The following is a 16,653-nucleotide window of genomic DNA, read 5'->3' on the forward strand; positions in this document are numbered from 1 at the left end:
ACACTTTGCTTTGAAGACCAATTTGAAAAAGATCTAATTAATTGATTTTTAACAATTAGTATCTATCTGTAAGTGTTTTGATAATGCCTATTGTGATTTTATATCACTACAGCGCTATAAAATGCATACACTGGAGCTTTAACAACACTGGCACGCTATGCTACTGCTCCTCAAATAAATATTTTGCTTATTTATATCTTTCCCTTTTTACAAGGACAATATCTTTCTGTAGCAGGATTTCCAAGAAAGAGATAGGTCTTGGTTTATTTAATTGGCAAAGGCACAAAGTTTGTTTATTTTATGTGGCTAATAAAAAACTTAATAAGCATATTCCTAGAACTTTAGTTGGCACTGTCCAGGATCCTAAGGTTATACAGTTTAACTGCAGCTTTTTACACAAGAGTTTGACAAATGACAGGAAAAAAGACCTTTGTCCTCACAGTTAACTAACCAGATAATATACATTGTTAGTCAACAAGGGAGACAGAACACGTATTTCACAAACAGATTACTTAGAAACTTGACTGACAAGTCCTTCCTGGGACAGCCACTGTCAATGCTGGATTTAATAAGTGCTTTGTCATCTTAGCAGTAATGGAAATGGGTTCCCTCCATTGGCTCTGCAGCTACTGTAGAACATCATTTAATCCACACATGCCAATCTGAACCCCAAATATTCCCCAAATATTAAGGCAGAAACATCTGGCTAGATATAAAGCAAGTTAACACAAACCTTGCAAGAAGCAATATTCACAGTCACTGCTTTGCTATGCAAATAGCCATTGATAACGAGCTGTAGAGAATTAGCTCATAAGATCTGGGTGAAGGTGTTTTGAAAACTTATGCCCCAAGTGAGGCTCCTCCATGTTTAATCACCTACATAAATGACCTGCTTTTAAAAGCAGCCACCCCTTATGTTTGCCTCTGAGGGAACTGTCAACTGCCCAGGACTGATTAAATCAAAACACCTCCGCTGTGCCTGTGAATTTCAATTTGGAGACACAGCCTTGAACATCACATTTCTAGCATATTGGTATAACCATTGGTATTGGCAGGACAGGCAACTGGATTCCACTCTTCCTGCTCAGTTTGTGTCATTAAAAAAGTCGCTTAGTTCATGCTCTTTAAGGTAAGAATAAGGAAAATCCTTGTTTTATAGGGGGCAAAACTAACAGTGGGGGCAGGAGTCACTTCATTAACCACTGACCTAATCTCCAAGCAATTCACACCAGGCTTTCTTTATATTCCAGGACAGAAAAGCCCACTCTAAGGATGGAATTCGGCTAATCAAGTACATAGCACTGTAAGAGGAGATAAACCACGTTGCAGACTCCACTGAAAAAGCTGATTAGATCTCTGCTGACTCTAAAGGGAGACTGGTGATCACAAGATGTTTGTGCATCAGCTACCAATTCCCAAACATGAATTCCTCCCTTATAGTCCAGTTGAGCCTGTGGTTTCATGACCAGCATCAGTGGATGCCAGTATATGGTCACATACTTTTCCCTGCCCCAATCACATGGTCCTGTGTGTCAGCTCTAGCAATCCTGCTGCCCTAGGTAAATAGGATTAACGTGCTGAACTGGCTGAAAAGCAATGAAGATGAAAAATAATTTGGGTTTTGTTGCACTGGCAGGCAAAGCTGATGCCCCTCATGGCATCACACGCCCTAATTGATAGATCTGAGGCCTGGTTGGGAGCAGGAATATAATTTCTGAGAGGGACTTGCAAGTGGCTCCTTTTGGCACCAGCTATTACTTGGACCAGCTTAACTTGAGAACAAAATGGCCTCTGTAGAAGGCAGCTAGGAAAATTAATAGATGCAGTCACAGAACATAAACTTAACATGTCTATGTTTACTGCCTTGGGATATGATTTGACAAACATCAAATATAATTGATCCTTAAAAAGAGGATCATGTCTCCATCCTTATGTAAAGGGCACATGTGGTGTCTGGGAAAAGCAGCAGTGTCCAGCAGGTCTCAGAGCTGGGATTGCAGCACATTCCAAGTCAAAATATCAGTATTTATTGTGTAATAAAGGCAAATTCATCCACCTCAAGCTGACACAGTAAATATCCAACACATAAATGGTAAAATGATGAGTATGCTATTGTTCAGGCACTTCAATGACTTTACATACTTTTGTCAGGACAGGAGGCTGCAGCTCTTGCCTGGTGTGGTTGTGGCAGTAGGAGCAGAGTGTGGGTAGGTGGAAACACCCGGAGTACCTGGGCTGCCAGGGAAGGTGAGCCTGAGGCTGCCCTCCAGAGCAGACCTGCTGGCGCCGGGTCAGAGCAGGAGCCCGTCAAGGTGTGCTGCACAGGGGCCCGAGCGTGCCCTGCCCATCCTGTGCCACCAGGCTCTCTGCCCTGCTGCAGGCAGGCCTGCCTCCCACAGCAGAAATGATAGGATGTGCTGTATCCTGTGCTCTTGGCCGCTCCAGGAAGCAACCTGTAAACTCTGCATATACACAGCCAGGGGGATGGCTTCCTTTCCAATCTGCCTGGGGATCTTCCTCTTCTGGTACCGTGTTCTTACAGAGCCTAGCTCAGTCGCTGGGACTGAGGTCTTTGCACAGTGTGCCCTTGATGTCACTGAGCTCCCAGGCGACATGGGGATAAAACCAACATAGCTCCATTCCTCAGGGCAAAATGTGCCACCAAAGGGCATTGCTTCCTTGCAGCACTGCATGGAACACTGCAGCCTCCCACGACGCAGAGCTGCACTCGTTGAACTAGTTTTGAACTGCCTTTTCCAATGCCAGTACATGCACGTTTATGAGTTCCTACAGTATTAACTGTTCCTGTAGGGACTTACCTCAAAGGACCTGAGTGATCTTCTTCCAACAAGAGACCACCTAGAGATCCTTCACCAATGAAATCCAGCATCCTACTGTGACAGAGGAAATCCCTGCCCCCAGTTAACCAGCTCGGGCACCTGAAAGTACTGTGAGCTCTCTGAAAGCACCCGATACTGTAAATAGGTGTAGCAGGGACCACGGTGATTAGCACATAGTGTCTGTCCTCAGCAATTACCCATTGATTCGTTGATACTCATTACCATGGCTCCAAGGGAATTGGTTTGTTCTCATGTTCTTTCTAAAGATAATAAAAGGCAGAGCTTAACAGTATGATTTATTAAAAACGCCGTATGAAGGACAATAATTTATTTCTGTAATAATTTAAAATGTTATGAACCAATCAGATGCAAAGAAATTTTTTCACTCGAAAATTCCATATTTACAGAATTTTCCCATCCCTGCTGAATCATTGTTACTCTTTCCACCAGAGAGCCACACTGTGTGCAAAAGTGAGTAACACTGTAAGTTCTCCTGCCTTTTTTCCTTTAATGATTAATATGGTGATGATTTTTCTAGTTGGATCCACTCAAGCGCTAGCTGAATAAGGCTTTAACTCTAACTAATACCTTATCAGTATCAATTTCACAGCTCATTAGAGCAACTGTTTTGCCTGCCTACTTGTGGATTTTAGGAAAATACGATTTCTATCATAAGCAGACAAATTGGTAATCAAGACAGCCAGGAAATGCTCTTTAGTCCACTGAAAAGGGCACGTCTGTTCATTAGAAACAATTATAGATTGGCCGCACAGTTAATTGTGCCCGAAGTTCTGGAGCAGTTACAGGATACTGAATGCCATTGAATCAAGTGAACAGCTTGAAAGTAAAAATGAAAAATAAAGGAAAGATCAAAACTGGACATAAGAAAGGCATATTTTAAAAATCAGCTGCTTCTTCATTAGGGAGAAAATGTTTTGGAAGGGAAACAAAAAGGGTTTTTGATCTGCTTTGCAAGGTTCAGAAGTATAGCAGATGATATACAGATCCCCTCAACTTGCCTGGAGTTCTGCCACCGACTTCCAAAGAGCCCAGATTTCACAGATGCAGTGACCAGGTAGAAGAAGAAATCTCTTTATAGAGCAAGGTGTCCTTCATTTCCCATCTCAGTGCCAATTACTGCTATAGCCTTTCTTTACATGTCACAAACAAAAGCATGTAAGCACATGCCTAACTCGCCTCTGTTCAAAGAAGGACTTTTAATTAACTGCAAACACACGTCTAACTTTCCTTGATAAAGTTGCTTTCCTGAACCAGTGCATAAGAGTGAATCCAACCTAGAGCTATGTGAACAGTAATACCCACTTTTCATTTGTGTTGTTTTTCATTACAAGGAACAACCTTTTTTGATGCAAGGGAGCTGGACAGTGAGTGCTTCTGTTGGCTTTGGTGTTGCCGACTTCATCTGATTTGAAGAAACCTTGTAAGGACAGCTACCAGAGAGAGAGAGAGAGACACTGCCTGGGAGAAACGCAGCCTAAAATGAACACTGACAGCCTTGAAGTGGAACAGACAGATGGAGACATGTTTGCCACAGTCCCACAGGCCCTCATTAAAAGCCGACAGGTCTGATGACTGCACAGAAAGGGGAAGAGTTAGGCGTTAAAAGGAGGCAGTGTGCTCTGTAATATGTGACTGCACCCGTGGTTCATAGGCAGGGTTTCACCTTTTCCAAGTGGAAAGGCACAGAGTGATGAAGAGCCCTGCGTGGTCGAGATCTCTCCACTCGCAACCCTGCGCAGAAATTCAAAGGGAAAAAGCGGTGACTTTATTTACTCAGCAAACATGCTGAGTAATAGCAAAACTCCCAGCCAAAGTCCTGTTCTTCCCACAGCCCTCGGCTGGCTCAGGAGAGCCCAGCAGGAGCTGGTACAAAACGTTTTGCTGCAGGACAGGTGACAAGCAGCAGCTCTCTGCTCAGACCTGTCACCTGGCTCCCTGGCTCTGGGGGGGGAGGAAGCTGTGTGCCAGACATCCACAGCTGCTTCTCCCCTTGGAACACAGAGCATTTATGGTAAGTAAACAGATTTTAGATGTGGGTCCTTCCACATCTGTGGACCGGAAGCTGAGCCGAGAAAGAATTCTTTGAGTCATGAACAATGCCTGGAAGCCTAAAAAATAAATTTAAAAAAAAAAAATCCAAAGTCCTCCCTACTCTGAAGACAAAGTATTCTCCCTAAAAGCATAAGCAAGAACATTGTGTTTCCTGTAAAACACCACTGAAGGTTTCATTAGGTACCTGTATCAGTCACTTTCCCATTAATCTTAAAATTGATGATGTTGCCAGATGGACAGCCCTAAGTTTAGGAACTATCTCTGTTCCTCTTGGCTGCTGGTGTATGGTAATACAATAGAAAATCCTGGAAACTGCAGCGTACAGCCCACTGGTTTACAAGAAAGAGTGTGGGGAAGAGGTAGCAGTGTGAAATCCTGTGTGGTCCAGCTGCTGGTCCATGCCTGGCACGTCTGGCAGCAGGACTGGGCTGCCAGAATGGGGGATCATTCATCAAAGTCCCTGTGTTTGAAGCCTATGGAGACAACAGTGGCTGGGTCAAAACTGTACGCCCAGCCCTATTCATCAGGGAGCAGTGGAAGGCCTCAGGAACAATTTTTCTTCCCTGCCTAGGAAGAAACCACGCCCTCCCATTCTCCTGGGGTATATGGTCCATGTCTTGTGGCTTTTGGCCCCAAGTAGAATTAAGCATTCAGCCTGGTATAGCAGGACAAAAAGCTGTCCCTGGACATGGCTAAGGATCAACAAGATGCCATCCTGTAAGAGAAACGCTGCACCACACTGACCGGTGGTGTGGATACCCTTGAGCAGATCAGGAGGTCTCACAGTGAACAAACACTAAAAGGATCACAAATTAATCTGGACTTTGTTTGCATACCAAGAAAGAAGCCCAAAAAGCCGTTTAAGTCTCCTCCTTAAATCAGGCAAAGCTCTTGACACAGTTTATAATGAAGTTTTATTCATAAGGGTTCTACTGATATTGATATCCTATTTATTTCTCTCAGGAGGGGACTGAGCACTTTTAATCAAGAAAATCTTGATGATACCCCAGTGGCAACCAACTAAAACCCAGTTTCACTAATTCCTGAAGCTGAGCCAATGAAAGACACCAAGTTTGTTGTTCTCCCTTCCTTGCTAAATTCCATTGGATTAATAGCAATCCCTGTAAATGATGACCCACTTCACCTGCAGGAATTAAAAGAAGTTTGAGCTGCACCAGTTTCTTTGACCCATATATCCTAAATTTGGGCAATTCTTCCTTGTTAACTAATGGCCTTGTGTGGGAGTGAGGACGACACAACATGGGCATGTTCCAATTCCACGTGATTGCTGTTCAGCTTCCTGGTTATTTACTTCTTAGCAAGTGACGTTAGGGCATACGGGAAGCCAGGCAGGCAAGGAGAAGTTTATAGCAATCTAATTGCTGACTCCCTTTACAATGGCCATTAAATAACTCTGTGTAGGCTGTTACCGCTACTTCCAGGGTACAGCACACCTAGATTTTGACACAATGATACTCTCACAGAAAACAGGGCTCAGGGTCACAGGTCAGCACAGCAGTGTCTGTGGTGCCCAAGACAGCTCTGTCATGTCAGGAAGGTTAAGCAAAGGTGAGGGGATGGCACATATGGGTAAGCGTGGTATCCAGGTGTGGGCTCAGGGGGAAGGAAGCCTGTCCTGAATCACTGCTCTCAGTTATTTCATTGACAACGCTTTCCTTGTGGACACGTGAGCATCTTCTGTCATTTTACTGCCGAAATGAAGTCAGGACTTTTGCACAGTCCCTGAATCACAACCTCTTTGAAATCGCCAAGTACAGGAGCAACATTTTGCATTCTGGCCAGGTCTTCCATCTCAGGGCACCATTTGTCTTCCTGCCTCGATGGGTCCACACACACAGCTACAGCTCTATAGACAGCTGCAAAGAGCTAGGGCTGCTGCCTCCTCTCCAGCTTCTTTCACATTCTTCCTCTCACTGCTGTGCTTGTTGGTTCCCTGGAACACAGTGGGCAAAGTAAGAGGTCAGCTCTGCCTTTTTGTAACTTTGGCTATTTTTTTTTTTTTTTTTTAAATTTAGTGGTTACGCTTCTGTGATTTTTCTGGATGTCTCCAAACACGCTGCTTTCCCTTTCCTAACTACAAGTTTAACAAACCAAACAGTGTCCAGGGACTGACCTTTTACATAATTTTCATATGCATTTTTACATAGCATTTACATACTTTTGCTATATTATTATAAAACTATTATTATAAAATTTGATAATGATTATTTAATATTATAGCCATTATTATATTATTATTTTATTAATAGGCTATTATATTATATAGCTTTTCAAAACTCCAAGCAAAACTTCTTTCTTCTTCTTTTCCAGTTATTTTAGCCGCCGTGTCCGCACTCATCTTACTGCCCTCAGCGTCACGAACAAGGAGAAGAATTAAACAGAAACCCCGCCGCAAAAAGTCGCAAAAAAAGCGCAAATCCCCCCGAAATCCCGGCTCAGGCCGCGTGACGTCACAGCGCCCCTCACGCAGGCCCCGCCCCGAGGCCCGCAGGGGTAGCCCCGCCCCCGGGCGCGCGCGGGGCCGGGGCCGTGTGAAGCGCACCTTTTGCACGAGTCCCGCTCGCCGCGGGCGGGGCCTGCGGGGGCGGGGCGGGAGGGGAAAGCCGGCGGGACGAGCCAATGGGAGTCCGCCGTCCCCCGGCGCGTCACCCGTGGCCCCGCCCACTCCCCGTTTCAGGCGAGGGCGGGCGGAGCGGGGCGGCCGCGGCTCGCTGGGCGTTACCGGGCGGGGGCGGGGCCCCGCTGTCGCGAGGGCGCGCGGGCCAATGGCGAGCGGGGCCGGGCGCGGGGGCGGGAGGGCACGGCCGGGCGGGCGGGGCGCGCCGGCCAATGGGGCGCGGGCGGGGGCGGGGCCGAGGCGGCGCTCGGGTTCCGTGTGAAAAGAGTGAGGGGGCTCGGGTGCAAAGTTTGCTCGCCCGGCGCCTGCGGAGGGAGCGGTGGCGGCGGCGGCGCGGCGGGAGCGGAGCGCAGCGCAGCGGCCGCCCGAGCGCTCGGGGCTCCGACCGCCCGCCGCGCTCCTCGCGCCCCCGCCGGGGCAGCCGCGATGTGCGGGGGGATGGCGGCGCAGGGTCCGGGCGGGCCGCGGTGCTGGCAGAACCGGCGGGCGCGGTTGCTGTGCATGCTGGCGCTCACCTTCCTGTTCTTCGTGGTGGAGGTGGCGGTGAGTCGCATCACGTCGTCGCTGGCCATGCTCTCCGACTCGTTCCACATGCTCTCCGACGTGATGGCCCTGGTCGTGGCGCTGGTGGCCGTGCGCTTCGCCCAGCGCACCCGCGCCACCAAGAAGAACACGTTCGGGTGGGTGCGGGCCGAGGTGATGGGCGCCCTCGTCAACGCCGTGTTCCTCACCGCCCTCTGCTTCACCATCCTGCTGGAGGCCATCGAGCGCTTCACGGAGCCCCACGAGATCCAGCAGCCGCTGGTGGTCATCGCCGTGGGGGTGGCGGGGCTCATCATCAACCTGCTGGGGCTCTGCCTCTTCAACCACCACGGCGCCGGGGGCCACGGGCACGCCCACGGCCACGGGCACTCGCACAGCGGCCGGCAGCAGCACCCCCGCGGCGGCCCCAAGCCCGAGCAGCCGCCGGGGGACGCGGAGGCTGCGCTGCACCGCGAGGAGACCAGCACCTTGGTGGAGAACTGCAGCGGCTCCAACGGAGTCGGCCAGGAGAAGCTGGGTAAGCCCCGCGGGCTAGCGCCGCTGCCCCATGCCCGCGTGGAAAAGCGGGAGGGGTCCTTTCCCCGAGTAGGGCGGTGGCCGTCCTGGTCCCACCTGGTGCGGGCTCTGTGAGGACCATCTGTCCCCACTCCTGAGAAAGAGGCGAGAAACTTTCTTAGCTGCTCTTGGGGCACATGGCTGTCGCACCTCTTCCTCACGCCTTTCCTTCGGATGCGCTAAGCTGCATGTTTGTCTTGCAGACAGAGTGTAAAAGAATCTTAGGGTAAAGCAGTTTGCCCTGGGTGAAAAGTTGGTTCTGCAAGGGGAGGCTTTGTCCCACATGACAGGCGTTTCTTGCCTAGCGACACGAGCTGTCACAAGACGCTCTCCTAATGCCATCCGAACTGGCTGCACATCAAATGGAGCGCGGCTCAGTGCCTCGGTCCCGACAGCTGCATTGCTCCATTGGGTCAGTTATCAGCTACCTGGGAAGCTACGCTGCATCTAAACCAAACATGCTGAAGTCTATTCCACTGCAATGTTGTGCTTCTTCATAGCTTAGGTGTTAATAGGAAGAAGTCTTGGAAATTGCCAGTCAGAACTGTGGAAGCCAGAATGTGGAGCGTGCTGGTGTCAGGGCACATGTGTGGTGTCTTGGAATAATTTTTCTTTAGCTTTCTAAAGCATGCGCCTTCCCACTCAACCTGCACACATTTAAAGACATACATTTAAAATCTTCCCTTCCCAATTGTGGTTAAACTATTTCGTGGAAGGAATTTCTTGGGTTATTTTTTAGAAGCCCGGATAGTTCATTTTGAAGCTGCTTGGTCAAAGCCAAGCATGCTAGCGGAGTGAAAGGTGTGTGTGACTGCCACTTCCCTTTTCCTAGTGCATTCTTGTCACCAGAACGAATGGACTTCAGGCTTTGCAACCAATTTCTCTCTTTCAGGGTGACATCTGCAGACCATTGTTTTAGCTTAAAGGGAGTTTTACTTGCTGGGAGTGATACTTTGCTACAGTTTCAGGTTTTCTGTGGTCAGAGGTTCCAGTACACATTTGAGAAACTTAGTTTCTGCTTCTCCGACTCCGTGTTGGCTTTTGGAAAGAGAGGTTTTCAAGAGGATAGGAAAGTTCTTCTGAATGCACTACACCATTTTCTTGACCACTAATAAGCTCTTAATGTTGGTTTAGTTCCAACAAAGGTATCCCAATAATTCATTTCAAACAATGTAAAATTCGCTTAACCCTTGGTCTCATACATATCTTGGCTTGGAACTATTCTTTAATTGTGAAAAGTTGTGCTTTTAGCCAAGTTTTGGACTAGTTAGAGCAAAAGGTTATGGCATAGATTAAAATGCATATTGTTGTGAGCTAGCTTGTCTGGAATGTCTCATGGATGTGCTTCTGGCAATAACAAATAATTTGTTGTGGGTATTTAGGAGGTAATAGGGCATAATTTTGGTCACAGTGAAACTTTGAAATAAGTTTGTGTTTCCTTCTGTGCCCTGTCATGATTATGTAATGGATGGAGCTATTCATAGTTTGCCTATGGAAAAGTTACAGGTAAAGGTGATTGGAGACTTGGGAGAAGATGTAAGATGTAGAGATGAAGACAAAGGTGGTCTTGTGCCTTCATTGGGAATGGCAGAGTGAGATAGTCCTGATTTCCTAAGGTGGTAAAGTAGGCATTAGTCTTAGGGGCTAGTCCTGCGCAGGCATTTCTATGGATGCACTTTATGTAAAATAATCAGTTTATTGTTAGATTTCAATGAACATATTTCAAATGGACATGTTTTAACCATTTTCCATTAAAAAAAAGTTCAAGGGCTTTCTGGAACTATATTTCCTGTTACCCATTCTTACAGATAGCTGTACTGACTTTTCAGATCTCCATTCTTCCAAGCACTTGTTACAAAGTAGAGCGTTCCTCTTTCCTTGCTTTCATTATGGACCTTGAGATCTGAACTCTGTAACCTGAGATATTTCCCTCTAATGTATTTACTTCTCTGGAAAGTTACTGGTCCCATGTTCCATAACTCCTAGAGGTAGTGTGGAAAATGTAGCTGGAGCTTCAGGGCAGAAGCGTACTGGATGAGGTCACGAGCTGGGGCTTGGAACTCAGCCTTGGTAGGAGCCCACTCCTTCAGAGAGGAGAGGACTTGTGTGCACTCTGCAATTGCAGAATTGCAGCCACAAGGGCAGAACAGCAGAAGCTGCACGTCTTATTAACGTGTTAATGTTTACAAAGCTCTGAACTCAATAACCTCAGAAGCAGTAAGAGCTCCTTGTTTCAGTTTGTCGGGCCAGGGGCCAGTGCCTGTTGCATTTCTTTAGCACTGGAAGTATCCAAAGAAGAACTTCTGAAGAAAAGTAGGCGTTTAATCATGTACAATTCTCTCCATTGTGAACACTGGGAGATGATTCTCTTTGAGAAAGGATTCTTCTTTGTAACAATGTGTGTATTTATTCCCATGTAGCTGGTTAGCTGTGTTGGAGTGGTAAATATTGCAGACAGTTGTGAGAAAGGAGGGCGCTAAAATGTTAATTTTTGCACAATCTATGACCTATGACTTTGGACATCACAGGCTGTATGTCACTCAACAGTTATATGCCACTTGCATAAAAAGATATAATTTTACTATTTATTCATTTATTCTGAAATATAAATAACAGTAGTTCATTTCCTCAGAGAGTTTCAATGATAACTTACACTGCTGTATAGTCAATTCTGCTGGTAAAGTCTGCTCTTTAGACCTAAAATTTCTGATTTCAGCTGATTGTATCTCATGGTCCTGCTAACTCCATGGAAGAACTTCCTTTTCCTTGAATTCAGAAGCCTCTTGAAAAGGCATTGGCAAACCTGTAAAGAAGCTGCTACACAGCTGTATTCATACAGCTTTTGAGCTTCCAGCTTCAAATTTTAATATGAAATAGCAATGCAGTGCTGTGGTTAAAGATGGATTTTAGCAATGTGATCACTCTATTGGTGTTTCAAAAGAAGGAAGAAATGTGACTAACTGAGCTACGTAAACCAGCTTTTTTACATATCCTCTGTAGTTCTGCATTTTGTTTAAGAAACAAGCAGTGAATAGGCAAATGGTTAAACAGCTGGAAAAGGTGAAAGTAGTTTTTCAGTAGAGTAAGTTAAAACTTCATTCTTTGCCACTCTACATCTTTAATCTCCATGTAGAAACAGTTGCCTTCTAGATTATTTAGATCACTTATTGGGAAAACGGAATTTTCCTCAGCCAGAGATGATGTTGCTAAGTGTGTGGGTTGAGTTGCTTTTTGATTTCATACTCAGTGTGCCATGCTTTCCATTGGATATGATTTTATAAGGAGTTAAAGTAACATGTTGTATTATAGCTCCTGCCTAATTGTTTTATTATTTTCTTGTCAGGTGATATGAAAGATGACCTGAGTGACGTACAAGTGAATGGGAATGCTGGCCATTATCCTCTAGATGAAGAGGAAGTTGAAGAAGACTCTAGTGCACAACTTAACATGCGTGGAGTTTTTCTGCATGTTTTTGGAGATGCCTTAGGTTCAGTAATTGTGGTAGTGAATGCCTTGCTCTTTTATGGCTTGTGGAATCCATGCCCTGAAGATGGGCCTTGCTTTAATCCATGTGTCAATGATCATTGCATGGAAAATGCTACTTTATCCCAAGCATTTGGCAGAGCTAACAAATCCGAGCAAGAGAGCATTACGGTGGCTGGTCCTTGCTGGTTGTTATACTTAGATCCTGTCCTCTGTTTGATTATGGTCTGTATACTCCTTTACACAACTTACCCGTTACTTAGGGAGTCAGCCCTCATCCTTCTACAGACTGTTCCCAAACAAATAGACGTCCATTCTTTGAACTCAAAGTTACGTACCCTCGAAGGAGTCGAAGCAATCCACGAATTACACATTTGGCAGCTAGCAGGCAGTAGGATCATTGGCACTGCTCACATCAAGTGTCCTGACCCTTCCACGTACATGATGGTGGCCAAGCGCATCAAAGAGATCTTTCACGACGAAGGGATTCATGCAACTACCATTCAGCCTGAGTTTGCCAGCGTTGGCTCCGAGTCAGGGAGAGGGAAATGCGAGTTGCCTTGCAGGACTCAGTGTGCTTTGAAGCAGTGTTGCGGAGCAGGAGAAGATAGTACTGCAAAGAAGACAGAAAAATCCTCGTCACTTAGTATTTCTTGTTCAGAAGTTGTCATTGAATTTCCGAAAACGAGGAGGACTAAGTCGGAGAGCATCCCTTCAGTGAAGCTGGAGGCCAACACCGATCAGAACGAGCAGTTTGAGTCATCTTTGTAACTCCCTGAAGGGTGCTACCTGAGTTGTGGAGACTTTGTTAACAGCCGTGTTGCAAGAGGAAGAGACAGACATTTGAGATGCAATTTTGCCAAATAGTGTAATTGCTGAAGTCCTTGTTCTTGTCATATTGCTAAATATAGAATGCTTGTTTTAAAGAATATAATGTCACTGTCATGATACAATGTGTTTGTGTTGACTTTGTTTGACTGAGACAGACAGTGCACCCATGCTGTAACACTTCAGAAAACCAGTTTCAACATTTCAGCAGAGACACTTTTTGCTGTGCTTCAAATTAAGATACCTTTTTCCAGTGAAAAGGTATTTGAGGGATAAGCATGTAGGAACTCAATTTGTGTTACAGATTTCTTGGACCTACTTTTTCATTTAATATTTGATTTGTAGATATCTTAATATATTGTTTATTTAGAAGCCCTAAGAAAACCAAAGTTCATAGAACATTTAAAAAATATATACTAAAAACTGGAAACCACTTTGCAGTTTCACGTATTTTTCCTAAAGTTATGTAATAATAATAAAAATGTGAAGGCTTTTCTAATAAATTTATCGCACAGCATATTTTAAAGACAACATCATGTGATTGTCAGAAATTGTCCCCTCTTCTTCTGGTAAGGTAGCGAGGTAATTGAAAACAACAGATGTGAAAGGGTTTTTTCCTGTCAGAATGGCAGTTCGAGCTACTGTATACTGCTCTGTGGTCAAGACATGAGACTGGTCGATGAAGTAACACTTCATACACATAAATGCACAAAGACTTGTACATTTTATGGATTTTCTGTTTTTTTTCCCCCTTACTTCCAAGTTGGTTCTGGTCATGAAAGTCTTTGGGGTTTAAAGAACCCTTGACTCAACAGTGCTATGAATAAATATTTAGCTGATGCTGAGTTTACGAAGATAAAATAATTAGTTCTGTCAATAAGTGCTCTATTGGGGAAGGTCTGCCAAGCACCGACAACATAAGTCCTGCTTTCAAGCACAGACAGCAGCTCCCCAACAAGTAATGTAAGGGTGCATTTTGCCTCTAGCTGAGTGTGTCTGTAAACACTTGCAGTGATTTCAGTCCTGGCCCCCCACCGTGTCCTCAGGAGCCCTCCACTGACTTTTGAGGAAGTGGTGCAGGGAGTAAGATTTCATTCACTGTATTTCACACTTTGAGATGTTTATGTATCACATAATTTCACTTACTCAGTATCTGAATCTATGGTTTAAAATATTGACTCAGTTAACTGACAACTGGCTCTAAAGAAGCTGTTACAGTGTGCTGCCAGCTTACACCTTAGGAAAGGAGAAACTGCTCTGTGGACTCTGTGAGTTTGGCAGAGATGAGAGGAGAGTTGAAAGATAAAACATACAAGAAATCTAATCTAAAACCCTGGCCCTTTTGATCCACTCTCACATTGTATACAGGAACTAATGTCTTGCGATTAATGGATTGCTCCTGTGTGCAAAACTGGAAAACAACTCAGATCTTCCATTCTTTGCTCTATGACTCTGGACATGATAAACACTTTGCCTCAGTGTCCCTGTTTTCAAATGGGGATAATACCTACCTCACAGGGGTGTTGTGAGGCTTAACTATTGTGTGAAGAGCTCTGAGATCTGTTACTGGAAGGCACTGGAAAGAGGATAAGATTACCTGGCATTTACTACTTCTGCAAATGTATTGCAATACGTAGGCACAACCAGAGGGAACTGAGGATAGTTTTGGCCTTATGAAATTATTTGATGCTGTGGTTTTCAGGTTTTTAACAGTATTTAAATATAGATTTTTTTAAAAAGAATGTTTTGTTAGTGAAGGGAATGTAGCTTTGCCTCCAGATACAGAACACCTCCCTAGTTTGCATTTCTAATTTGTGTCTTGTATCATAATTGCTCCTAAATAGTACAAAAAATAGTCCTGCTGCTTGGATTGGCCCGAGTCATGTTAGTGGTCTTACCCAAGCTCTCAGCAGAGCATTGCAGTCAACTCTTGATTATCCATGGGTGGATTACCAGTGTTGTGCATTACCTGTGCAGTCTGCGGAGCCAAGACCAGCCCTATTTCACTCCATGCTCTGGCCAGGTGCTGGGTGCCAAAGCAAGGAAAGGTGGAGGTGCTGGCTCTGCTTCCAGCGAGCCCCATCACAGGCCACATTGCTGGGCTGCAGCACAGCACTGCCCGAGGGTTTTGCCCCTTGGCTGCTCAGATGCATCTGCAGGAAGCTGTGGGCTGTGGATGGGTGGACTCGGCTTTGTGCTGGCTTGGGATGGTGGTGCATCGCAGCCACCAGCATTGCTCATCTTTTTCTGTGTTTATGCTTGTTGTATAGTCTCATAAACTAACTTAAATATGTTAATATAGTATTTATATATGTTTTTGGGTTTTCTGAATTATCTGAACTCTTTTTTCTGTTACCTGTATATGATCTAGAGTTGACTGTTAAATGAGATCTTGTATGAGACTACGTTTGCCGAGTATGCTACCACTGCTACTATACTACAAAGTATTAACCAAGTAAATTTTGAAATGAACAAAGTACTTTTTTTTTTTTAATGTGTATCCTTGCTTTCTATGGTAAACTTTCACTAATTATTTTAATCACTAGTTTAAAATTCGTCTCAATAGTATGAATTGTTGAGGTTTTGCCATATATCATTAATGCACCATAGAACTACCGTTCCTTAGTTTATTTTAAAAAATACCAACAAATCAAACCATGGTAGCACTGAGAAGTGATTGACTTCTCTGCTGTTGCTCTTGTTAAAAGAGAGCAACTAGTAAGTCATAACAGTTACCATCGTTGGTCTTGGTAAATGCATCTGAATAGAGGGAATTGTAGTTACTAAATTCCATTTTAATCTATTTAATTTTTTTTTTTTGTGCCAGAAGTAATATTTTTCTATTTCTGTGTCCATTGCAGGCAATGGCTAGCTAAAAAGACAAAAAGCTCTCCCCCTCATTTTTTAAGTATCAGGACAGGGTGCAGAGGTGATGCATGATGGTGATGATGATGGGGGGAAAAGGGGAAGTTGCATGGCCTCTCTGTCATGTGCCCTGTTGCACATGCAGCACCAGCTGGTGTTACTAGGGCCCTTTGGTCTCCTTAGCCCTTGATGGTAAACCCCCTGAAATAAAGTAAGGTCAAGGTGGTGGCTGTGCAGCAGCAGCAACACAATTTCTCCATTCTGGCTGTAGGAGACTCGACTGTAGCCCGCTAGCTTGTGAAACAGCTAGATTTTTAAAAATGTCTGGGGTTATACAGACTTGATTTGTTCAGAAGATCGTAGTTTAAGAATACTGAGAGCGTTCAAAAGCACTGCACAGTCTCTCTTTATTTTCTTCTTTTTTCCACAAAGCATGAAACTAGTGAATCTCATGTAAGTGAACACTGCAGTGGTGGGGAGCTAATTGTATTGTGTATCACATTCCTGAATTTTAAAAATAAAAACAACTATGGAACACTGATTTTAAGGAAGAATTAAGTTTGTACTTCAGTGTCTAGATTGTTTAGGCTTCGGATTAAATGTGTCAGAGATGTACCAAACATCACTGGATGAAATATTTTACCCTTACTACATGTCTCATCCAGGAACGTGCTATTTTAGAATCACTTCCTAGATTATATCTGCACCTAAGATGCAGTGCAGAACTGATTCAGACACTCAGTGGGCTAGCCACAGTACCATCAGTCTTCCTTTTTAGCAGAGTAAATTGTTTCTGTGGAACCCCTAATAATTGTAGCTCGATTGCTT

At 44.8% G+C, this 16,653-nt stretch overlaps 1 protein-coding gene across 1 annotated transcript; it reads left to right on the forward strand.

Annotated features, from left to right (window-relative positions):
- The first annotated feature begins 7,813 nt into the window (after positions 1 to 7,813).
- On the forward strand, positions 7,814 to 16,366 carry SLC30A1 (solute carrier family 30 member 1). The gene is made up of 2 exons (XM_014876924.2): positions 7,814 to 8,611; positions 11,993 to 16,366. Exons 1-2 carry the CDS (start codon positions 7,978 to 7,980, stop codon positions 12,901 to 12,903), a joined length of 1,545 nt encoding a protein of 514 aa, XP_014732410.1. The 5' UTR covers positions 7,814 to 7,977; the 3' UTR covers positions 12,904 to 16,366.
- The last annotated feature ends 287 nt before the right edge of the window (positions 16,367 to 16,653 follow it).

The sequence above is a fragment of the Sturnus vulgaris genome, chromosome 3 (genome assembly GCF_052056855.1).
Source record: "Sturnus vulgaris isolate bStuVul1 chromosome 3, bStuVul1.hap1, whole genome shotgun sequence".
Classification (NCBI taxonomy): domain Eukaryota; kingdom Metazoa; phylum Chordata; class Aves; order Passeriformes; family Sturnidae; genus Sturnus; species Sturnus vulgaris.

What these genes read in the sequence shown, in the direction of transcription:
- SLC30A1 (XM_014876924.2), top strand. Translation starts at nt 7,978, where the DNA reads ATGTGCGGGGGGATGGCGGCGCAGGGTCCGGGCGGGCCGCGGTGCTGG. An exon ending in AGTCGGCCAGGAGAAGCTGG is followed by an intron (nt 8,612 to 11,992) that starts GTAAGCCCCGCG and finishes TTTTCTTGTCAG; the next exon opens with GTGATATGAAAGATGACCTG.